Here is a 26,806-nt window from a genome sequence, read left to right as displayed (position 1 = left end):
GGATTTTTATTAACTAGCATTAACAAAGATTAACTTATACAGTAACAAATGTCTTGCTCATGGTTAGTTCATGTTAGTTACTACATTAACTAATGTACCTTACTGTAAAGTGTTACCAGATATGTTGAAGAATGTTGTAGCCTAAGAGTTTATGTGTAAATTAATGTTGAATGATGACCACATTAACTAGTTAAAGTCCCCCTCTGGTGAAAATCCAGCGTTTAATGTTGTTTATGTGTCTATGTGGTGTTTTTAATATGCTTTAAGGCAAACCATGAGTAAATAAGTCATAAGTCGACTCCATTGCTGAGTATTTCCTCCTTAAAACTGCAGTGAACCAAAGACAGTCTCAAAAACACGCTTTGAAATCGCTGGTGTTCCTGACGTCACAAACTACCTTGTAACCAATCAGATCAACGTGTGATCGTCAACCAATGGATCTCTGAGCTGAGTGAGTGAGTGGAGGCGGGGCTCATTTGCATATTCATAGAACCGCGCATACTAAATGAGGCGAGGGTGTCGAGTTACACTCAAGATATTTTAAGGCATGAAGAATTTTTTTTGTTAAATATGTCATTTTGAAGATCAAAGATGAGCTTTAAGGGATAAAATGATGGAGTACAGGGGGACTTGACCCATCAGCCCTGGTTATATGATGTGCAGTGCTGCGGACAGACACGTACAGCTCGTATTTATGCAGCGTGGCCTGAAGCAGCGTCAGAGAATAAACCAGACCCGAGGCAAAGCTCAGCTGTTCTCCAGCGGCGCCGCGGAGTCCAGAGCGCTCCACAGAACCGGTCAGATCGAACTTCTCCTGCGCCTGCTTGCTGATCAGCTCCGCCTGACACACAGTTCATCACATCAACAAACACGACAACCTGAAACGGCTCGTCAGTGAGAGACATGCATTAACCAGGCAGTTCGCTCACACCAACCAACAAATGCAGCAGTTACTGCTTCAGGAACATGAACAGAAGAGGAAGACACTGCATGTGTATCAGTGTATGAGATCAGTGCATTAGTCTTAACCCTCTGGTGCTCTTCAGTCACTTTTGTACGAAAAATTTAATTAATATTTTTCACTTCATCAGAATGGTACAAAACTTGACATAATTCTAAAAGGTTTAATGGTCCTGTAAGTAATAGTCACTCTTGAGCTCCTCGCTGTCAGAAACGAGTGCATTGGAAATTAATGGAGACGAGTTTCCTCTAGTGGAAGCGTTTGGAACTGCAGCCGAACAACATCTCACTGAAAGATCATTGAGATATCAAGATCATATTTGGAACACAACTTGTTTAGATTTATGGCTTTTATTTACTTGCATTTTTAGAGTAAAACGTGCTTTTGAAAATATAAATTTCAAATAAAAATTGAAAATAGTATTTTTTGTGCATTTTTCATAACACGTACAATTCTGTGACTTTTTTTAAGTTCACTTTTTAAAACTTTTGTTCACTCCATCAATAATTTGCCAAGTGTCGTCTCTGAAAAGAGATCAAACTTCAGTCTGTCGCTCTAAAGCGTTCAAGATTCACGAGTTGTAAATGTAATTTTCAGGCCTTTGCTCAAAAACTGAATAAATGGATTATAAATACAGTGTAAATATAATTTAGTAATCCCCTAAAAATACAAAATATTAAATCTAACTAAAATATAGCACATTAATTTGGTTGATTCTGTCATTTGTGAGCGACACGTGAAGAGCACCAGTGTTTAAATGCTGCAGATGGCATATATCTTCCTGGGAATCCACACATGACTCCCGGACAGCAGTGATGTCACTGTTAAAGCAGCTGGATAGTAAACGGAGAGGCTCATGAAGGAGTGGATCGTCACCTTGCAGATGAGTCTGGGAATCAGGAGCAACACCAGAATGCAGTCGTGATCTCCTCCGTGCCTCAGGAACGACTCCGGCATGAACGACGTCAGCAGAGACACCTGGCGGTTCGCCTGATTCACCTCCATCTTACGCAGCTCCATCTCGATGGCCTACACACACACACACACACACACGTGTTAATTTCGTTAACGAAATCATGACGAAAAATATTCATTGATGACCTTTTCTTCCATGACTAAGACGAGACGATAACGAGACGACACCAACGTCATTAAACAATAACTCTGACTATATCAGCATGCGACATCGCTGACGGAAAAAGATGAGACTGAAATGTAGTTAACAAATAAAAGCATTACTAACACCTGTCTTTGTTTTGCATTACAGACTGTTTTTAACAAGCCGCTACGAGCTTTCATGCCTGCGGTTGCCAGATTTCAAGAATTTAAATCCCCCAACTGAGAGCTTTCTGTTAAAAGGACACGTTTTCTACCCAATGTCTTACTTAATATTTGCAATCTGGCAACATGCGTCAGACTACACTGAAGTAAACAACACCAAAAACACATCAAAAACACAGACGAGCATGTAAGCTGGAGTTCAGCGATCTGCATTAGAGATATTCTGCTCATATAAGAGTGTCATTCAGCCAGTCTGAGTTTAGTGATCAAACCTTCTGTAATAATTCCAAACATGAATTTCAACATATTAATGAATGCACATACGCAGTTCTATGTGACAATAAATAGTCTTTTTTTTTTTTTTTTTGGCTGTAGTTTTAATAAAAAGCATTAATGTAATTTGGAATTATGAGAAATTTCACGTTTAAATTTGAGAGAAATTACTTGTAGAGAATGGGTTAATTTATGACAAATAGCGTATGAAAAAAATCAGGAAACTAGATTATGTGAAATAAACCATGCATACGAGTTCTCTGAGACATTATGAGACTATACGAGACATTCTCTAGATTTGTACTTATATATGAAAGTGCAATAATTCTGAGTTTTGTCTGAGTTTTCATTGACTAAAACTAGACTAAAATGCCCAGGCTTCTAGTCGACTAAACCTTGACTGAATGAAAACAGGGCAAGGCTGACTAAATATGATAAAAACTAAAAAGTACATTTGACACACGACTAAGATAATAAATGTAATTTAGTTATTTTATTGAAATACTTTGCCCTAACTTCATAAAATAAAATAAAAATAAAAACAATAAAACAACTTCAACATTTATTAGGTGAAAAAAAGACTGTATCCTACTAGCAGCAAGTTATACTGATGCCTGTCACAAAAAGAGGGAGGACTAATCAGTAACATGCTTACACACTCATACACACACGCAAACACTCACTCATACACACACACTCGCACGCACTCACTCACTGAATTCTAAATTGTTCATAGAATTCTGAAATGTTGATTAAATGTTCTACTTACCTTTTTATTATTTATTTATTTATGTATCTACTTATTTATTTCATGTATGTATATGTATGATGATTGGAAATGCTTTGTCAATACATTGAAATAATTGTCATGCCAATAAAGCACATTTGAACTGAATCGAATTGATTAAATGTAAAAATAGCTGACAAAATGAACACACACACACACACAGCCCTGTGAGTGTCCAATCACGGTGTGTTTAAGGGTTCTAGCGGTACCTTGGCGTACGCTTTGGTCTCTGCAAACTTGATCTTGAAGTCGAAGAGCTCTGCCGTCGGCTGCTGAAGCTCCGCTGAGCTGCTCTGCTGATTGGTCAACTCTCGGTTCACCTCCTGTTTACACACACGAGTAAAGAGGGTCACATGTAGAGTCATGGAAGAATGAGGGATGACAAAGTTTGACTACAGAAGAGTCACACTAGGAAAATCTGGATGAGAAATATGAACAAAAAAAACACACAAATATGACATGGAGGGAAATAATCAGCATACATAAGGACTGATCCAGATGTAATCATATTTTCATGAAAACACCAGATGATGATGATAATGTTTTGCTGGCAAATATAATATATATAGCGCTGGGCAATGATTAATCACATCCAAAATACAAGTTTGTGTTAACTATACACAGTACACACACATATATTATGTAATTTTGCACACATGCATGTATATATTTAAGAAAAATGTGTTATTTATATATAAAATATTTATATTTCTATATAATATATAAATTATTTATAAATATATATACAGTATATACATGCTATTTTTTCTTAAATATATTTGCATATACATGTAATTATATATACAAAATAATTATACACCGTACACACACATATATATTATGTAAACAAACTTTATATATATATATATATATATATATATATATATATATATATATATATATATATATTAAAGCTATGGTCTACGATTTCAAAGATTGTTCATTATTAATAACCTCGTTTAGATGCTGGTTATGGTTCTACAGTACAATCCTAACAATATGAAGAGAAAAAAGAATGAAAAAAATCCATTCACTCTATTGGGCGTACAGCTGCAGAGAAGTTGACCAATGTAAGCTGTCCGGCCGGACAGCTTACATTGGTCAACTGCTCTCATCCAATCCCCCGCTCCACTTGAAACTCCACGTGGCGCTCGCGTCTCCACCCCTACCGCACCCCACCCCGCCCCCCTCCTGCGACATGAAATTCGCGGGCAAGCAGCTGACAGTCTATGGTAGCTAGCAAAGTAGCATCAGCTCAGCAGTGGAGATTTGGGACTGAAAACCGACGCTGACACGGCTGACTTTTTGTTGAGCAGGTAAGCATTTATTTATACTTTTATGGTGTGAGGTGTTACATAAATAGCTTTTTATCAGTCTGACAACATGCTCATGCTGCCGGTCGGCATTGGAATGTTAGCCGTTTAGCATCGCCTATCACGGGTCAAAGTAATTATATTTCTTGAAGTGCTTGAATACATTTCAGTAGGCCTAGCGGGTTTCTGTTCGAGCCGATCGGAATTTGAACAAGATGCGCTGTTTACTACCGGTGATCACAGCTTGACTGAGTGACGTTGTTCAGGTCGTTTCCCGGTGGGAGGGATCAGGTAGCACAGAGGGGAGGGGTGTGTGTGTGGAGGGGCGGGATGAGTTTTTTAAAACTTCCCATCCGTCTCAGGCTTTCTCGACCGATTTTCAACATCGTAGACTACAGCTTTAACTGTATATAAACTATAATAACTGTATTTTAACAGTGTTGTTCAATAATATTATACCTTATTTTGTACCTTTTTTAAATACAGTCATTATTATGAGTGTTTTTGACTGTAGACGCATGTAAACTAGGGATTTAACAGTGAGGATATTTTCCCACCAGTTAATCGACGTGGGACAACACCAGTAACACGGGTATCACCGGCGGAGGCTTTTAAATCGCTAATTTAAAGGTGAAAGTAAAATGCCCGCGTCCTCACAGGCATTCATGATGGTGCGGAGCAGCACAGCAGTGCAATGACAAATTCACTTATATAGTTGCTTTTACATTTCGCTTTGCCACCAGATATTCCGCCGTCATCATCTTGTCAGTCAGTTCTTCGCTCTCGTGTCTCCTGCTGCTGATCTGTGCTGCGACTCTCCTTCAGCTCACGGTTTATTAAGCAGACAACATTCAGTTTAATAGTGTCTGTTCTCTAACTGAACTAAGTGATTTTATAAAATTAAAATAAATCAAATCGATGGTGGGTGGTGATGGGCAAGTGATGTAACCGGCGTTGCTTCTGAACACCGTCAACACCGACTATCGTAGCAAGCCTACTGTAAACCTGTCGTAGGAGACTCATACACACAAACAGGAGTGCTTTTTTGTTTTTTGTTGAAATTTTTCAAAGCTTGCTCCTTGGAACCTGTTTCAAGGTTTGCTTTCTCAGACACCAGGCACTGTTGTGCGAATGAGCGGCCAGTGTTGTTATTAAAGGTGTAATTAACGGTGTTGTCGTGTTAGCGGCCCCTAAGTTAATAACTAATGATCTTTGCAATGGAAGTGAATCAATCAAAACTAACTTTAGCTGGACAATAACTTTATTCTAGAGCTGCTGTAAAGCCAGAACAATCTGTGTTACTGTAATCTCCTGTTATCACTGTAAAGCTGCTTTGAAACATCTATATTGTTAAAGCGCTGTGACTGACTGAGTGTTTATGAGAGCATAACTGTAGGTGACCTGCAGGTGAGTGGTGAGCTCCCTGTATTTGTTGATGGTGTGCTGATAGTCGGCCACGGTCTCCTGGCACGCCTCGACTCTCTTCTGCGCCTCTCGCACTCGAGCTCCAGCCAGATCCAGATGTTCCCGCAGCTCCAGCTCCGTCTCACGCGAGTTCTCCTGCAGCTCGTCGTTCATCTCATTTATCGACTCCTGGGAAAACAGAGAATCAAGACGGTATTTATGTTAAGTACATAAATCTGTGAGCCTGGACCACAAAACCAGTCACACGGGTAAAAATTAGTATCTCGTTTATCGATTCCTGGGAAAACAGAGAATGAAGACGGCTATAGATAAACACTTTTGCTGTACGATATAAATTATGACGATTTAACGATTGAATTTTAAAGTTGAGACTTTGCTTCATATCACATATTTTTGTGATTATTGGATGGCAGGCGCTACAAATGTTTAGCAGACTAAAAGAGTTTAGAAATGGATAAAATAATGGATAATATAAAAATAAAAAAGTACTTTAAAATATTATATAAACTTAATCTAATGATAGTGGAGTAACGCTGCTTACCAGGTCACTGACGGTCTCTCTCAGCTCTCGCACTTTCTCTTCCAGGTCTAAGTTTCTCTCCGTCAGTGTCTCGACCATCTCCTCGGCTCCTAAAGCAGCGTCCACCTGAACACACACACACACAGCAATGCAAATTAGCACTTCGATCCAGTTCTCTAGATGATTTTTTGTTTTGCAGCAGTGAAGTCCAGCAAATACAGACATCAGTAACTCATTCAGCAAGAAAAAGTCAGATTAGGGTTGGGAATCGGATACTTGTTATAAAATTAAAATTTCGATTCCTCTTATCGATTCCTCTGTGGGCATTTCAATATGATTTTAAACCATTCAAGTGTTTTCAGCGCTACACACACACGTAACAGTATATTGGATATGTGCAGTTCTTAAAGTGACAGCAGCCTAATATTCCTGCTGCCGTCTCTTTAATAACACTAGTCAAGTCAAGTCAAGTCAAGTGTATTTATATAGCGCTTTTCACAATACAGATTGCATCAAAGCAGCTTCACAGCATTAAACCAAAATAACACAAGGTTGTTTCTAGTGTAAATTTATTGATTGATAAAATTAAATTAATATCCCCAAAATATCCCCAACTGAGCAAGCCAAAGGCAACAGTGGCAAGGAACCGAAAACTCCATCAAGTGACCTAATGGTGTCCTAAAACTCCATCAGGTGACCCAATGGAGAAAAAAAAACCTTGGGAGAACCCAGGCTCAGTCGGGGGCCAGTTCTCCTCTGGCATTTATGAACTAGAGGCCAGATTGTAGTTTGAACAGTAAGATTTAAAATGTTATATGAATGCCTGGCTGAAGAGATGCGTCTTTAATCTAGTTTTAAACTGGGAGAGCGAGTCCGAGCAACGAACAGTATCAGGAAGGCTATTCCAGAGTTTCGGAGCTAAATGTGAAAATGCTCTCCCTCCTTTGGTGGATCTGGATATCCTAGGTATGACCAAAAGCCTCGAATTTATTGATCTTAAAGAGCGCGATGGATTATAGGACGATAGAAGATCCGTTAAATAGACTGGAGCTAAGCCGTTTAGGGCTTTATAAGTCAGTAGCAATACCTTGTAATTAATACGGAACTTTATAGGTAACCAATGTAGTGATGATAAAATCGGTGTTATATGATCATATTTTCTTGATCTAGTAAGAACTCTAGCGGCTGCATTTTGGACTAACTGTAGCTTGTTTATTGAGGATGCAGGACAACCAGCTAATAAAGCATTACAGTAATCTAGTCTCGAGGTCATGAATGCATGAACTAACTTTTCTGCATCGGAAACTGATAGCATATTACGTAGCTTAGCAATGTTTCTAAGGTGGAAAAAGGCTGTTCTTGTAACATATGAAATATGATTTTCAAAAGACAGGTTGCAATCGAGTATAACACCCAGGTCTTTTACTGTAGAGGATAAAGTAACAGGACATCCTACGATGTTAAAATTGTATTGTGAGAGGTTTTGTCAAACAGCAAAAGAAAATTCACTCATTCTAGACTGAACAACTTTTGTAACTATATTTGTAATGTATATTTTATTTATAAAGTGTTATTTTACATTTCATTTCAGTTTCTGAACCTGAAAATCTTAAATCTTAAAACAGATTATTGGAATCGAAATTAGGAATCGATAAGTAGATTAAAAAAATATCACTGTTAAATATCTTATAACTGTTCACATTTTCTTGCAAATGTAAAAAATAAAGAAGCAAAGCTACCCTTAACCCTATGAAATCTATTTTATTCTTTTCCAAAATCAGTTTCCCCCTAATTTTTCAGATTATCCCCCTCCTCCCCCATTTTAATTTTTCCAAATTTCATTTTACATTTTTGTAACAAAAATGAAATTTTGAGGGCCCTTTCTTACTTTTTCCCCCTCATATTCCCTAAACTCCTGGAGTTTCGGTTTGATTACATTTTAAAAATCAAAAAGCAAGTCTAACCAATTTAATTATAATTTATTTTTTGGCTTTATTATTATTTTGACTCATTTTCCAGTCTATTAGTCTGTCTTTAACCAGTAACACTTACAATCAGGTTTCATTAGTATCTAAATGCTGATAACTTTCACCCAATGGAGTGAATGTGAGTGGATCTGATTCCTTCTGCTTGTTTTCCTCTGACCTGTTCCTTGAGCTCGTCGACTGTGGCCTCAGCCTCCTTCATCTGCTCCTGCAGTTTCTCCTTCTGCGCTCTCAGCGTCTCCAGCTCGGAGTTCTTCTTCTCCATCTGCTTCTGCAGCTTCAGGTGCTCCTGCTTCTCTGAGGAGGACAGATCCCTCATCCTGACCAGCGCCTCCTTCAGACGCCCGTTCTGCTCCTCCAGCTGCTTGAGCTGATAACTGGATGCCGCTCCATCTGACCCTGAAGAGAAACAGGCAGAGGTCACATGACTGTCTGGCACACGTGTATGTGTGTGTTTGGTTCCTACTCGGGTTAGGCATCGTTTGAATTTTAACAATTCCGAATTCGATTCTGCTTATTGATTCCGATTCGTATCGATTCCTAATTTTGATTCCAATAAGGTAAAACAAAAACAAACACAAACTTAAATATCATTCACATTAATTCGTACACTTACACAAGGAACGTTTGCCTGTGGTTTAAAAACACCAAAGAAAAACAACTAGCCAAACTAATATAAACTTCAAGCATTATTAAAGAAGTAAACACTCATTATTTGAAAAAAGAACAAATTAGCAATCGCAACAAATAGACACAACTGAACAAAGATATGATTGAAATAAAGTGTTTTAAAATTTTCAGATATTCAGGTTCAGAAACTTGAGCAATCAAATTTAAAATAACACTTTATAAATAAAATATACATTACAAATATAGTTACAAAAGTTATTCAGTGAAGAACAAGTGAATTTTCTCTGTCTTGTGTTGTTTGATTAGCGTTATTATAGAGCAGCAGGAATATTAGTGTTATTATAGAGACGGCAGGAATATAAGGTTGCGGTCACTTTAAGAGCTGCACGGATCCAATATACTAATACAAATGAGAACAGTGCATGGTTTAAAGTCATATTGAAATGCTCACAAAGGAATCGATAAGAGGAATTTTGACCTCAAGTATCCGATTTCTGACCTCAAGTATCTGATTACTGCCCTCAAGTATCCGATTCCTGACCTCAAGTATCCGATTCCTGACCTCAAGTATCCGATTCCTGACCTCAAGTATCCGATTACTGACCTCAAGTATCCGATTACTGACCTCAAGTATCCGATTTCTGACCTCAAGTATCTGATTACTGCCCTCAAGTATTCGATTCCTGCCCTCAAGTATCTGATTCCTGCCCTCAAGTATCTGATTACTGACCTCAAGTATCCGATTCCTGACCTCAAGTATCTGATTACTGACCTCAAGTATTCGATTCCTGACCTCAAGTATCCGATTCCTGACCTCAAGTATCTGATTACTGACCTCAAGTATCTGATTCCTGCCCTCAAGTATTCGATTCCTGCCCTTAAGTATCTGATTACTGACCTCAAGTATCTGATTACTGACCTCAAGTATCCGATTTTCTGACCTCAAGTATCCGATTCCTGACCTCAAGTATCTGATTACTGACCTCAAGTATCTGATTGCTGACCTCAAGTATTCAATTCCTGCCCTCAAGTATCTGATTCCTGACCTCAAGTATCCGATTCCTGACCTCAAGTATCCGATTCCTGACCTCAAGTATCCGATTCCTGACCTCAAGTATTCGATTCCTGCCCTCAAGTATCTGATTCCTGCCCTCAAGTATCCGATTCCAAGCCCCAGTGCGTACCCTTCTCCTGTATCTCGTGCTTGAGGATCTCCAGGTCCATGGTGAGCTCCTCCAGCTTCTCCTTCAGGCTCTCCAGCTCCTGCTGCAGGGACTCAGCCCGCTCCTCCGCCATCTCCTTGTCCAGCGTGGCCATCTCGATAGCGTCCGCGGTGTCCGCCATTTCCTCCATGTAGCGGTCCTTAGCCTCCAGAGCCTCACGCGCCTCCTGCAGACAGAGGACAGGGTTACACTCACACACACCACTCTATTACAGAGGAGTTACTCTCAGATACACACTGTGCGAGTGATTGAGTGAGTGAGTGTGTGAGTGAGTGTGTGAGTGTGTGAGTGAGTGTGTGAGTGTGTGAGCAAGTGTGAGTGAGTGAGTGTGTGAGTGAGTGAGTGTGTGAGTGAGTGAGTGTATGTGTGAGCGAGTGTGTGAGCAAGTGTGTGTGTGTGAGTGTGCAAGTGTGAGTGAGTGAGTGAGTGAGTGAGTGAGTGTGTGTGTGTGTGTGAGCGAGTGTGTGAGTGAGTGAGTGTGTGTGAGTGTGTGTGTGTGTGAGCGAGTGTGTGATTGAGTGAGTGAGTGTGTGAGTGTGTGAGTGAGTGAGTGAGTGTGTGAGTGATTGAGTGAGTGAGTGAATGTGTGAGTGTGTGAGCAAGTGTGAGTGAGTGAGTGAGTGTGTGAGCAAGTGTGTGTGTGTGAGTGAGTGAGTGTGTGAGTGAGTGAATGTGTGTGTGCAAGTGTGAGTGAGTGAGTGTGTGTGTGTGTGTGTGAGCGAGTGTGTGAGTGAGTGTGTGTGTGAGCGTGTGAGTGAGTGAGTGAGTGTCTGAGTGAGAGAGTGAGTGTGTGTCTGAGTGAGAGAGTGAGTGTGTGTCTGAGTGAGAGAGTGAGTGTGTGTCTGAGTGAGAGAGTGAGTGAGTGAGTGAGTGAGTGTGTGTGTGTGTGTGTGTGTGTGTAAGTGTAAGTGTGTGAGCACCTTCTTGGCCTCCTTCAGCTGTCTCTGCAGCTCGTTCTGCTGCTCCTGCATCTTGCTCCTCCACTCCTGCAGCTGCTCCAGCTGGATCTTGTGCTTCTCCATCTCCTTCAGCTTGGCTTTATCCTCCGAGCGCTTCATCCGCAGCGTCTCCAGCTTCTCCTCCAGATCCCTGACTTGAGCTCGGAGACTCTCCTCCTCCTGCACACACAGATTCAATTCACATCTACATTTACATTTATGCATTTGGCAGACACATTTATCCAAAGCGACTTACATTGCATTTCAAGGTACACATTTGCATTATTATCAGTTCTTGCTTTCCCTGGGAATCGAACCCATAACCTCAGCATTGCAAGCGCCAACGCTCTACTGATTGAATTCAATTCACATTTATTGTATAGCGCTTTTCACAATACACATCGTTTCAAAGCAGCTTTACAGAAGCTATGCATGAGTCCACATTACAATTTACAGTGATCTGTTATCAGAGGTAACTGTCCAAGTTATGTATTTCAGAAATGTACATATACAAAATCAGTTAGCTAAAAATGTATTAATTCAAACAATGTAATAATTTAATGCAGAAACAATGAGCTCATTGAAGTAATTAATACCAAATGATTATGACATTTAGACAACAGACAACATGCCTTTCAGAGGCTCATTACTGAAATAATGCAATAGTGGACCAAAAGTAAACAAAAATGAGTACATTCAAGCCAATATGACGTAGAATGTAAAGGTCAGAGGTCGCTCACCTTGCTAGGGGTCGCAGGAGGCGGGCCACTGGGGGTGGGGCTTGGCTGTGGGACGACAGGAGCTCCCAGTGCCTTCTGGGAAGAGGATGAGGACTCATTTTCCACTAACACAGATTCAGAAAGTGATGAACCTCCAACAGAGGGACGACCGGCCTGAGGAAGCACACACACACTGAGTTATCTTACATAAACCGCACCCATTATTACCTCTGACCCCACACGCAGTGATCACCTGACCCCAGTGCAGTGATGTCACTGGCTTAGTTCACATCCTAACGGTCTCAAAACCATTCAATGGTCTCAACATATAAATAATAAAGAAGAGTTGAAGTCTCTTTTTGGACTGACTAATCAAGCTCTCCATAAAACAAAACAAAACAATTTCATAGAACAACACACACTATATACAGACACTTCATATTCAATGCTATTAGATAATCTGAGAATTGCATTTATTAGACAATAGCTTCAATAAACACACACACTGAGTTATCTTCATCAGCCGCACACGTGACCTCTGATCCCCACACGCACTGATCACCTGACCCCAGTGCAGTGATGTCACTGGCCCAGTTCACACCTAACACACAAGTTTTGGCAAGCTTGACTGAGTTTGTTTCTCATGAACTTTGATCTGAAAGCTTCTGCTCTGAGGACAAGTACACAGATTTTTACTACACGCTTTTGGATTGTTACCATTCCAGTAGTATATTAAAAAACAAACAAGGTTTACTCTTTCTGAGTGTAACCTGCATCCAGATCTCCCAGTTTATGTTGCAAAAGTCCAACGGATGGACTCAAATGTGTCATTTTGCATCATTTTTACAGAGCCGGGATCTTTGTCAAAACTAGTGCCGGGCGCTTTCGAAACACTGCTTCGTGAAGCTTTGAAACCTTAGGCATACCTTTAATAAACATTGGCAATAACTTTGTAAAAGGTGTTTTACACCGTTCTGACCAGTGTTAGGCATTTTGAGCATTTTGAAACTGTAAATCATTTTGAGAAATCAATTAATTCAAAGTTTTGTCCCATCACTAGTTCAAACTACAGGTCGAAGTTCTGCATTTGGTCATTTCCGCCCATGGACAGTCGGATTGACAGAATTTATCTCTAGTGCACAGACATCCAAGTTTTATTAAAAGCCCGTCTTGTCAGGGGTGAATTCCCCCTTTGATTTGGTTTGATTTATTAAACAAAGAAAGTATTGAAATACACTAATCATCAATGATAACGCACTAGAGTTAAAAGTTTCCATTGCGGCCCTTGATGTAAAGCACAGACTTCACTCATACTGACAGGTTACTTTGGCATTGCATGCTATTATAAATACAAAGCTACAATAAGTTTTCACATTTACAAAGTTCATAATCACAATTAAACATCCACACAATGACTAAGTCACCATGCAATCAAAATTGATCTTTTCTTTTATGGAATATTACAGTGTTTATTCTAAATGATTTATCAGTGCACATCATTATTGGTTTAATAATGTTGAATCAATAACTTTGTCTTCTTTGATGATGTGGACGGGGCAACCTGTCACTCACATGAGATCAGCCAATAGCAAACCACAACCATCCAATCAATTCCCCACAGGCACAATCAAGCCCCGCCCACATCTGTTCTTGTTCCAGAAGTGTTTCACTCGGATATACGATACAATAGAGGAGAAAAGACCAGCACAACTTCACTTTCAAGATGACTTTAAACAAACTGTGAATAAACAGTCAAAAGCTGTTCTGGGGCCTTGATTTGACCGATTTAACAGGACGCTTCAGCAAAAGTCACACCTCCTGACTGGGTTCTGGTATTGATAACCCTAGCTGTGAACTGGGCCAGTGACGGTGTGCTAGTGCTCTGTGATCGGGCACATACCATAATGAGAGAGGGCAGAGAGCTGGAGCTGGACAGACGGCCCGGGGCGATCCACTGTCACGCACAATACACAATGGCTCACATTAACCTTACGCTCATCACACAAACACTCGTTAAAATAAACACACCCAGACCACCTCGGATCATCTAATCACACTCATATCTACAGACACAGGTCGCTTCAAAACCAGCTTCACAGAAATCAACAGGGTTCATTAGGGCTGAGCAACTAACAAATACATTTTTCGATTCATAGCTTTTAAAAAAAACCTCAAGTTTATCATTGTGAGCCTTTTTACAAACAAAGAATTGTGAAATTTCACCTTATTACAATACAAGGATACATGGGTCAAAACCAAAAAACTATATTATCAATTTATTGCTTTTTGGGGTGTGTATCTGCATCAATTCACAGCGCTAGTGTTAATGTTGCCAAATTAATGAATTATGACATTAACTCAGTTCAGCTCAATTCAAAAACAGTGTCGATGTTGCAAAATTTGCCAATAAAAACAGAAAAAGCTTGTAAAGCCATATATGTGTTTTTGTTGAAGTTTACAGTAATAAACTTGTTAAATTGTGACGGTATTTAGCCATAAAAAATCATTTTCTATGAATTTATGAATTTATTCATAAAAAAAGTAAATAAAAGTAAAGTGTTAAACAGCAGCAGATTAACGAGGCTGAGTTCGGGTGGACTCAATACAGAACATCAGTCATGAGGGAGAAATTCACCGGCCAATCACAACGTCTGAAACAATAGTATGCCAGTACTTTAATTCAGGTTGCATGTTTAATTCATGAATCTCATTCTGTAAAAATAGTGTTCCATTCCGAACAAAGCCCTTTATCAGACCAGACATTTCCCAGAATGCTTTGCTGCGGTGTTCAGGCTCACCTTGGTACTACGGCGCATAGGAGGCTGAGGGAGGAGCAGAAAACACACACACAGGGAAATACAGAGACGGGAAGAACAGGGCAAAGTTGAAGGGATTGCAAAGAGAAGTTGAGCAGGAAAGAGATTATAACATGAACGGATCAGGAAATTAATCAACATCATCCCACAACCACAAAACACACAGAAATGAACTTCAACATGAGGAACCTTTAAAGCACTGATTATTCACTATATAGTGTGTGTGCAATGATGATTATAAGTGTTTTATTTGTCTATTAGGTCTCTTATAAGTTCAAATTGAGATATTCGTTGCTCTAATTAAAGAAAAAATGTCCCATTACAATAAGATCCCAATATGTAATATTAGTTGCATTACTAACAATGAGCAATACAACTGATTTTGTTCATCTTTGTAATTGTTTGTTAATATACAACTGTTCAAGCCCATCATAATATCATAAAAGACAACTTTTGATTTCAATAATGTATTAGTACATGTTAGATTTAACATTAACTGAGATTAATAAAAGCTTAGAAGTATCTTTCATTGTTAGTTGATGTTGACTGATCTTATTGTAAAGAGCACCAACACCAGGCCTCACTGCACCAGAGAGGACTGAGCTATGCCAGTTTCGTGATTGACAGGTTCAGGTTTGGTCACCTCCACTGTGAGATGAGTCTGTGCTGGTGCGGCCAAGAGTGTGTGTGTTCTCCGCATGTTGAGTTCATCTGAAGGGCAGGCGTGTGTGAGACTGATGACATGGGAAACATCCAGTAAGATGACATGCAATGTGCTCCGCGAGATCATGCCAACATCGGGTGCGCGAGTGTTTCAGTGAGGCGTCGGTGTGGAAACTGCAGTTTACTCCGCAGAACAGAAAACCACCACAACAAACACTAGTCCAAACCAGTCAATGGAAGAAGAAGCAAAAGACTTGAAATAAAGAGTGACGGTGAACAGTGTGAGATGTTGTGAAGCACACAGTCCTGATGTACTACCTTCTTAGCTGTCGGAGTCTTTTCATCATGTTAGCATACACACACACACACACACACACACACACAGACAGACAGACAGACAGACAGAAAGACAAACACACACAAAAACACATATGCACGCACACAAACACAAACGCACACAGACACCAACACACAGGCGTGCACACGCACGCCCACATGCACATGAACAAAAACAAACACACACACAAACAAACACGCACACACACATGAACAAAAACAAACACGCACACACACACACACACATGAATAAAAACAAACAAACACGCACACACACATGAACAAAAACAAACAAACACGCACACACACATGAACAAAAACAAACAAACACACACAAACAAACATGCACACACACACAGAAAAACACACACACACACACACACACACAAACACGCGCACACACACAAAAACATATATGCACGCACACAAACGCACACAGACACAAACACACAGGCGTGCACACACACACACACACGCACGCACACACACACACACACACACACACGCACATGAACAAAAACAAACACACACACACACACACACACACGCACATGAACAAAAACAAACACACACACACACACACAAAGAGTGCATTTGAATGAACAAAAACCTTCATTTGCTTGTCTTATCTTGTCTCATCCTCATTATTCCTGCCCTCGCTGCGTGTTGAATTATGGGTGGCACTTCCGGTTTGGGAAACTTCCATTCAACAAGACTGAAACGAATAATTTCAAACCATAAAGTTGCCCTACAAATAAAGCTGATCCGTCAGTTTGACACTGTCAATTTCCCTTCATGATTTATTTCAGACATCATGAGAATAACGTTAGACTAGGTATTTCAACGTGACGTTATAATGAGAATATCTACGGCAAGAGCTCTTCAGTCGCTCTCTCTTTTCCTCGTGATCGTTTTATTTGTTCCCTTTGCAATCCACTGTAAAAGAATGAAAAAGGAGGACACGTCCTGCACATTTGTGGTCTGTTCTCTTTAATTTAAGATATATTCCATTAATAATTCACTAGAATACGAAGAATCTCTCGTTATTCTCCTCAAATCCTCACGTCTCTTTCCAGGTTTGTTTTTCACAGGTAAATGCAATTTATAATCTGACAAAATGATGGAAATCACTTTGAAATAGTGTCACATAATGCTGAAGTTAATGAACATTTTTAATATGTTCTTATATATATATATATATTACTACAGTGATATCTAACCAAAGACTCGTGCTTTTGGGTTATTTGGTCTGTTGAAATGCCTCGTTGATGCTTTTACACTTTTAAATTTCCTTTTAATGTTTGATGGTTGAAGGGTGAATAGATTAATGTCACCATTCGGACAATTTTTAATGTCTTGCGTTCATAGAGCGAGCGTTTCACTGATTGTGTACAGCTTAACGGAAGTTACACCCATAATTCACGCAAACGTCATGGGCCGTAGGAATAATGTGGATATAATGATCCAAACACACTCAGAACGAAAAGCATTTCAAGTTCCTTATTCTCATTTTCACACATTTCTAAATATTGTTTGTGGCCGATGAACAGAATCCAGAAGAGGAGACGGCGCACACTCACACCAGAGTTATCATCATTATCTAAAAAACATTTTGACTCAAACCGTTTTTTGAAATTAAGCTAAAATAAATGATTATATGAATATTTTAAATTAAATTAAATATATTGTGTTAAATGAAAAACTTATTTTAGTTTAAGTAGAAGCACTAAAATAACTAAAACTGAAATAAAATAAACCTAAATAATAACAAAATTACAAAAAGATGAGTATAAAAATAAAAGCCAATTCAAAAATATAAATAAAAACTATAATAGCTGATGAATCATACCTGCTTAACAGCTTTGGGAGTCTCCTGGACTTCTGTAATATGGCAGAAAAAAGCACACGCATCATCATGTGTTCGGGTTAAAGCACACAATCATCATGTGTTCAGCAGGAAGTGAGGTCATCTCTCACCTCTCCTGGGCAGTTTGGGTCCGCTGGAGTCGGGGGTGTCTGGAGACGTGGCAGAGCTCCCTCCTTCATCCATCAGCTGGATCTGCAGAAGAAGAGACAGATGTTTGGGCTTTCACATCATCATCGTTTACACGTCTGGGTTCTCACCTGAGGTCAGGAAGCAGATACTTGTTATGAAATAAAAAATTAGATTCCTCTTATCGATTCCTTTGTGATCATTTCAATATGACTTCATATAGCACTATAATATATAACACTAATCAAACAACACAAGACAGAGAAAATGAACCCGTTCTTCACTGAATAACTTTTGTAACAATATTTGTAATGTATGTTTTATTTATAAAGTGTTATTTTACAACTAATTACAGTTTCTGAACCTGAAAATCTTAAAACACTGTTTATTTCTGTGTTTCTGTGTATCTGTGTTCAGTTGTGTCTATTTGTTGCGATTGCTAATTTTTTATTTGTTCTTTGTTAATCACTGAGCGTTTAATAATGCTTGAAGTTTATATTAGTTTGTCTAGTTGTTCTTCTATGGTGTTTTTAAACCTCAGGCAAACGCTCCTTCTGTGAGTGTTCTTTATCCTGATGATTTCTGTTCATGAAATTCAGATACAATTACATGTTTTACAATAAGACTAAATGTGAATGATATCTATGTTTCTTGTTTTACCTCATTGGAATCGAAATTAGGAATCAATAAGAATCGAAACGTTAAAATTCTACCGATCCCCCACACCTGTGACTGTCTGACGAATATCCCATGATTCTCCTCGCAGGTGAAATAGCGTTTCCCCTGCACCGTCCCGTCGTTCTTCCCCTTGGGCTCGTCCAGGATCACGCCGACCCACTTCCCCGAGGCGAACAGGGTGGCGCCGATATACGCCACGGTCCCGCGCTGACCTTTCCCGATGACCTCCACCTGAGAGCCCACCTTCACCGGCCGGCCGCCTCCGTCTGCACTCATCCTGCTGATCACAGCGCTGGCCAGCTGCACACACACACACACACACAAACACACACCTGTCCGTGTGAGGTCATCTTCATCGCTAGCCAGTTTTAAGTCTTCTTTATAAACATGTTTCCTCTGGCTTCTGAATAGATCATGAACTGGGTTTTTGAAGCTGCTAGAATGTATGATGTTGTATTCTGTAAAGCACTCTGGGTCAACTTCTGTTGTTATTAAACGTGCTATACAAATAAAGGTTGACTTGACTAAAGTAACACGGTTGGTTATTTCCATTAGTAATATTGTTGTTATTTCTGCCTGTAGAGCGCCAGAAGCTTCTGGAGACGAAGCCGCACGAACATCATGTGCTTCTGGAAACAATCGGATCTCTGTTGAGAAGACGACGAGAGACTCTCGCTACGGCACCGAATCCAGCGGCTCCACATCACATGATGCCTCACACACACACACACACACACACACACACACACACACTCCGTCCTGCAAACCTGAGCGACGGGACAACAGGAGCGACCGGAGGAGGATTCAACGACTGACCACCAACACTCACTGGATCGAGACCCTTTCCTGAGACCAACCGCTCAAACTCAACAATCAACATCGGACGGTAATTTATAATTTATAATATAAATATAATATTCCATTTATAATTACTATATCCATTTAAAAATTACTATATATATATATATATATATATATATATATATATATATATATATATGTATATATAAATCCATTTATAATTACTAAACATATCCATTTATAATTACTATATACACATACAGACACAAGTATTAAACAGAAACAAAGATCATAGAAATGACCAGATAATAACATGAACATGATAAAAAAATAGAATTAAAAGGTAAATCTGATCAGTTCTGTCCTCGACTGATAATGAAGCGCGTTTACTCACGCGAGGAGCGCACGAGTTCCTCCTGGCCGTCGACATGTTTAATGTCATCTCTCTGGGCTTTGCATCCGAGCACTGAGTGTCGAGCACTGAGCGCACCGGTCACATGACCAGGCAAACGCCAGCGGCAAGAGCATGATGGGAATGATCTGCAATCTCAACCGCATCTGCTGTGTATACACATCACACAGTTCTGGGCGAAAGTCTGGAGACATTGACATTTCTAATGTGTCTGAAAGAGTCTCTTCTGATGCGCTTATTAGATCAGAAATACAGTAAAAACAGTGAAATATTATTATAATGTAAATCAGCTGTTCTCTATGTGAATATACAGTAAAGTGTAATTTACTCCTGTGATCAAAGCTGTATTTTCAGCATCATTACTCCAGTCTTCAGTGTCACATGATCCTTCAGAAATCACTCTAATATGAGGATTTGATGCTCAAGAAACATTTATGATTATTATCAGTGTTGGAAACAGTTGTGCTGCTTCAGATTTGTTGGAATCTGTGATACTGTGAAGAAAAAGAAGAACAGCATTTATTTAAAATAGAAATCTTTTGTAACAATATGCCTTTCAAAAGTTTGGGGTCAGTTTTTAAAGAAAACAATACTTTTATTCAGCAAGGATGTTAAACTGATAAAAAGTGATGGTAAACATTTATATTGTTGGAAAAGATTTCTATTTTGAATAAATGCTGTTCTTTTTAACTTTTTACTCATCAAAGAATCCTGAAAAATAAAATGTATGAGTTTCCACTGATAATAATCATAAATGTTTATGTTTTATATATAGAAAACAGCTGTTTTAAACATTACAATAATATTTCACTGTTTTTACTGTATCTAATAAATGCAGCCTTGGTGAGCAGAAAATACTCTTTCAGACACATTATAAATAGTCGTGTTTACAAACTTTTGACCTGTACTTTATGGCAGAATTACAGTAAACACATTAGATCTGGGTTCAGTATATGTAAGACTTGAGCACAGAAGTAATGCAATAATGCAGGACACTTCGCTTGGAAAGCTCCTGCAGTGTGTCAGAACATCAGATGCTGCATCTGAGCTAAACTCGATGTGTTTAACAGACTAACACATGCTCGTCAGCAACACCCGACTGTCAGTGGGTTGTTATTTAGCATTAGCTGTGATGCTAACCGGTCCGGTTTGAAAAAAACATCACGTTTTGTCGCTCAGACGCCGAAAAGAGTCGATAGTGTTCAGTGGAAACGCATTACACGCGTTTACGTCTAAGTTTGTGTGCGAATGTGTTCATGTATTGATGTTTTTCTGATCACTTTTGTCGATTATCTCAGGCAGGCTCGCTCTCGCGCGAGAGTTTCCTCTGTTGTCAGGGAAACGAGCGGTAAAACCACGAGCTTACCTGAAGACGAGAGCTCTATGATTGACAGCTTCTCAAAACGAAAGAAGTCCCGTTTTTTTATGTTTTGAGGTCTTTGACAATGAAAGCAGTGGACCGCTCACCGGACACTAGAATGGGGACTGGCACTGGCGGATGACGCGGTCACTTCCTGATTGAATCACGTGGTGCTCAGCGACGCCGCAGATTGGTCTGACCACTCTGCCCTCTGGCCACGTAGCGAATCTTAACTTAAAATATTAAACCATTCATCAAATTAACGCACGGATAGTATTTTAAATAAAGTTACATTTAATAATGATGTAGGAAATTGTGGGTCAGTCAACATAACTTTTTTTTTAAAAGCATGTATGATTATTTCTTACCATTCTAGGAAAAACGCTTAAATATGCAATTTTGGTGATCAAAGATGAGTTTTAAGGGATAAAATAATTGACTACAGGCAGAGAATGTCTAATAGGAAGAGAATTGGCGCTCTCTGCTTACTTCCGGTTTCTGGACTAGCTGCAGTAACACGTCTGTCCATGCGGGGGCGCTCGCAGGCGAGGGCAGAATGAATGGAGGTCTATGGCAAAATACCCCTCAAAATCCACTTTTCTCAGGATATAATTTTTTGTCTAGTAATTTGAATGTTGTATTCGAAAGGAGATGCAAAGAAATTACACATTGCTGGGTGTTAGATTTTTTAGTGTCACTTATTTGCTTTAAAAAGTCTTTTAAAATGTCAATGACGTCATACACATCGTACGACCAGACATACAGATTTACGGCAATCCTTCAGTCACTTTGGTGCTTTCCAATAGATGCCTCTCGTGCTTTTGCGCTCTGCACTTTCTTTTCACTCGAGGCATTGACCAGTCGACCAACAGAGGGCGCTGCTCGACACGCATGCTCTACTCACGTGATCGTTCGCGCTCTTTTATTTTCCCATCGAAACCCGGATTACAATGAACAACTGCAAAGTCATCATCATCATCATCAATCACAACTTTTCATCAAGACACTTCTAATGCATCTAATGCAGGCAAATAATGTTTTATACTGCGGTTGAAGTTTCAATGAGGAGAGAAAGCGCGTAATGAGTTTCTTGGTGTCGTTGTTTCCTTTAAAGTCGTGATTTTAAACTAATTTTCGCCACATAAGAAAAAAAAAACATCATGCTTTTGTAAATCATATTTTAAAAAGTCATAATTATGGCATACTAAATCATTTGTGATAAAAAAAAACTATCACGATAGGCTACCGAATATGAATTACTAAATAGAAAATTATGAATTATAATTTTTGAATTACTAAATATAAATATAAAAATATATGTAACAATTTGCACTTATGTCATACCAAGCCATAATTCAGAGACAAAAAAGTCAAAATTATGCCATAAATCATAATTATTTTGAAAAAGTTAATGACATAAAAGTCAAAATAATTACTTTCTATTCCATAATTATGATTTTTTTTGCCATAATTTCAATTTTTTTTTATATAATTTTGACTTAGTATGTCATAATTTCTACTTTTAAAATCAATTTCTATTTGGTAATTCATAATTTCGACATGATGTCAATTATGATAATTTAGCCTTTATCCGCTGGTTTCACAGACGAGGCTTGAGTCTAGTCTCAGACTAATGCGTGTTTGAGCGGTTTTAACTGAAAGCATATCTTAAAGGTGCAGTGTGTAAGGATGACAACTAGTGGTGGAAATAGGCACTGCAGGTCAAGTTCAGAATATCGTAGAATATTGTTTCAAAGTAAAATAACTGGCTGTAGAAGTGTTTTTCAGAGAAACCAGTATGTGAAATTAGCATGTTTCCTCCAAATATCCAAACATATTATGGTATTTTTATACTTTAGTAGAGTGAAAAAGTCACATACAGCACCGTTAAAATATGGCAGTGTCATAATTTAAGATGCACACCTGTAATGTTAGTCTCTAAGGCACAGAGCTTCTTAAATGCCCTAATTCAGGGTCTCCAACATTATTTCATTTGAGAGCTACTTTTTAAAAATGAAAGTGGCTGAGAGCTACTCGTATTATATATATAATACTTAAATATCTTAAATAATGTATCGTATCTCTCAAATGAGCAAAAATGCTACCTGAAATACACCTGAGAGGTTTTGTGTAGCTGCTCATTTCAGAGAAGTTGTCTACACACAACTACTGGTTCAAAGTGAATTAAACTTCTATCTCATAAATAAAACTACAATATCTATAATTTATTACGATACAGGGCCTACATTTGGACACATCGAGAGATTTATCCTTAAGAGAATGTTGCCTTTGCCTGCTCATGTTGTCATGAACTAAATGTTCAACTCAATATTAAATTCCACAGGGATCTTTGGATCCTTACAACCAGGGTGCGATTTGTGAATAAAGCGTTTATTTTTATTTTTTATTATTCAAATAAATCTCGAACCACAGTGCTTCGCGGTGCTGCTGTTAAACTAAATAACATTTACAGAATAATTATGAACTAAAAATGAAACAATATCGCAACATTTCGACAAATACATTATTTGATCTGTTTTTACATTTTTATTCAGGACGATTTACATTTAATTAGAGTGAATTATTTCTACATTATCAACATGATCAACATTCTACATTATCAATTATACATTTAATTAGAGTGAATTTACATTTAATTAGAGTGAGAATAAACTAAACCTGTTTGAGTAGATCCTCTCGGTTTCATTCTCTCGGATTAAAATAATTCAGCAGAAACAGGGATGTTTAGACCAGAGGGAAATATTATATATATATATATATATATATATATATATATATATATATATATATATATATATATATATATATAATATTATTATTATTATTATTATTATTATTATTATTATAATTTTATATATATATATTTTTTTTTTTTTTTTTTTTTTTTACAGAACTGCTTTTGAAATTACGATTGGAATTATCATACAGATGTAAATGCAGTCATTCTGTTGAATAACAATATTTGACAATAATATTTGGACAATATGTGTTAGTGTAAAACTGAAATGCATGGTAATTTTATTTTATAAATAGGCAAAACAAAAAAACTATATGGTGTAACAGAGTTTTAGAACTAGACAAATCTCTCTGCATTAATAATATAAAATGCATTAATTATATAAACATTACAGTAGTCCATGTTTGTTCGGGATTTTAACCCGTGTCATCTAAATGATCGAAGCGTAAGTTCTTCCACTCGGCCACTAACTTACTGAGAAATGCCCAAGAGTTCATTTGTCCAGCAGTGTGTGTTCGCTCACATTCACATTCACATTCACATTCGTCTCAATAGAATAGTAAAAAATAATCAACTTCATTGCACTTCATTTATTTATTTATTTATTTTTGTCATGACGCTGCTCTCCCGGGGAATAGGCTTCTGCTGCCCACCGACGTCTACAATATGAGGCTATATTGTTGTCGTCTCAAGTTTTAACTTTTGATTCTATTTTTCTATTCTAAAAAAAAAAGTTCTATTCTGTTTACCATAGTTGTAGTATTTCATCCCTACTGTTAATTGACATTAACCCCACTTACATTTCAAAATGCTGCAATTGCTGCCGTTTCGCACGTTGTCCCTTTGCGCCCCCTGGCGGTCACGTTGCGAATGACAAATGCGACTGGTTTGTTTTTGCAGCGGCATCAATAGGCATTCTGGCTGACCACCTACTGTACATGTCGTTTCAAAGCAGATTTACAGAAAGTACGTGTCTACATCACGTTTCTGTTGAACTAATGTTATAATATGCCCCACGTTTTGAAGTTGAGCTTTATGTGTGAATATTAGCCTAATTGAGTCTGTGGACGTTTTCTTCAATTAATTTAATAAATGTTCAGTTATCCATAAATATTTATTCAGGATTCAATATTTATTTGCCAGCTGATGATCAATGTCTTTCCTTTCAGTTATTAGACGTACTGGGTGAATGTCACATGAAATAATTAATATTTGTGAAAATAAAGCCTTTGTCTTAAGTAGAACATGACAGGTTCAGATGCACTAAGTTCAAGCATATATTTGACAAGTGAGCAATACATAATTCTATTTCCTTCTTCCTTATCATTTCTGAGAAAAGTTTCTGTGGAAGGTCTGACAAATCATACAAATACTCATTGTCTTGCAGCATTGCATTGTGGATCTCAAAACATTCCCAGACAAACGTCACTGGAAACCAGATTAACAAACACACACACAAACACACAGCCCACGCAATGAGATGCCACAACACAATAAATAGACATTTAAATAAACAGGGTTTTACCAGAAAACAGTTCCCGAAATGTAGTTTTACTAGTCTCTCTTCTTTTGATTTATTTGACCTCAGAACAGGTTTGTAGGCTTGAGACGCTCATATAAAGTTGTAATCGAAATTATTCAAATCAGGTTTATTGGCAACATTTACCGACTTTCAGCTGTTTGCAATGAACAAATCAAACAAAAGTAATTGAAATAGCTCAACACAACAGATCGCAAGTACAAAAACGAGTGGCTTACTGCGCTTGAACGGTCAAATACACACACAGTGATGTCTGAATCGGCCAAGAAAACTGCAATTCAAAAGTGCTTTTCACTCCTCCCATGGTGTAAGATTGCAGAAAAATATATATGTTTGTATTGAACATTGATGGAGCAATAGATTTTGTTTTTGTTTGTTTAAAACTCGTATAAATGTATGATGTGGCGAAAGACACAGCTAAAATAATGTGTTTTTAATAATGTTTAAGTCAATATTGTTTAAAACAATCACTTTAGCAAAGTTTGTTCTAGTATCTGTTTATAAAAATAAATATACTGTCATTAAAATGTTAACAGGTAGTTGACAAACAGGCAGTAAAAAAAATGCCTTTTTGTAAAACACAATTTTTGAAGAAAATGCATATTTTTGTAATGTGAAGTCTGACGTTTGAGAGGGGTCACTAACTTTAGCTATTCTGACCTGTACTGCAAATGATTCTGAGAGCATTGATGGAGATCCCATAACAAAGCAATATAGCCTAGATTTACAGAAGTAACAACACATGAGACCTGTTTTAGCCTATTCTATTAAACTAAAACATTCTGACAGACATTTCTGTTGAGTTTCATGTATTTGGCAATCATAATCTTGTGATCTTTAGATAATCTATTTCCTTCTTGCTCAAAAAGTTTCTGTGGAATGTTGCCAGACGAATCATACAGATGTCTTGCAACATTGCACTGATTGTGAGGCACATTTATACGAACTGGAAACATGTCATGGTCACGGGATCAGCACCAAATTAAACAAAAACTCCCAGAAATAGAGATGCCATAACGTTGCATTTAATTAATAATTAATAAATAATTAAAGAAAAAAAGTTGTCAGTCAGTCCAGTGTCGTTTTCTTGATTTCTCTTCTTTTTGATTTGTGTTTTTGTCTCAGTAAAGGTCAGACTGGAGACGCTCTTATATTTAAAGCTGAAGTAGTGTTGTAACTCTTAGACTAGTCGCTCATCAGCCGGTTATACTCCGTTCTGTGTAGACAATTAAGTTCTCAATGGCACCTTTCCCATAGTTAGAATCATTCACTAGTGATGCACCGATATGAAACTTTTGGCCGATACCGATAATTCTTTATATTTGAAAGCCGATAATCTGTATATTGGCCGATAAATATAAATCCAAATTTTTATATAATTTTTGAGAGCCTGA

At 38.1% G+C, this 26,806-nt stretch overlaps 1 protein-coding gene across 1 annotated transcript in view; it reads right to left on the bottom strand.

Moving 5' to 3' along the window:
- The window catches only part of dctn1a (dynactin 1a), a 37,778-nt gene extending 16,492 nt beyond the window's left edge, over positions 1–21,286 (bottom strand). Inside the window, exons 1-13 of the mRNA XM_084109456.1 lie at positions 21,121–21,286; positions 18,590–18,841; positions 17,848–17,929; positions 17,720–17,751; positions 12,077–12,229; positions 11,319–11,516; positions 10,360–10,564; positions 8,706–8,944; positions 6,582–6,686; positions 6,017–6,208; positions 3,512–3,625; positions 1,838–1,990; positions 684–841 (exon numbers count right to left, since the gene is read on the bottom strand). Coding sequence (XP_083965582.1) covers positions 684–841; positions 1,838–1,990; positions 3,512–3,625; positions 6,017–6,208; positions 6,582–6,686; positions 8,706–8,944; positions 10,360–10,564; positions 11,319–11,516; positions 12,077–12,229; positions 17,720–17,751; positions 17,848–17,929; positions 18,590–18,817 — 1,859 coding nt within the window. The 5' untranslated portion in view covers positions 18,818–18,841; positions 21,121–21,286. The remainder of the gene's footprint in view (positions 1–683; positions 842–1,837; positions 1,991–3,511; positions 3,626–6,016; positions 6,209–6,581; positions 6,687–8,705; positions 8,945–10,359; positions 10,565–11,318; positions 11,517–12,076; positions 12,230–17,719; positions 17,752–17,847; positions 17,930–18,589; positions 18,842–21,120) is intronic.
- Positions 21,287–26,806: the final 5,520 nt, after the last annotated feature.

This window comes from Abramis brama (assembly GCF_963993115.1).
Source record: "Abramis brama genome assembly, chromosome: 3".
NCBI classification, from domain to species: Eukaryota; Metazoa; Chordata; class Actinopteri; order Cypriniformes; family Leuciscidae; genus Abramis; species Abramis brama.
The sequence above is the reverse complement of the archived record's forward strand: the minus strand, read 5'-3'. Positions and strand labels throughout refer to the sequence as shown.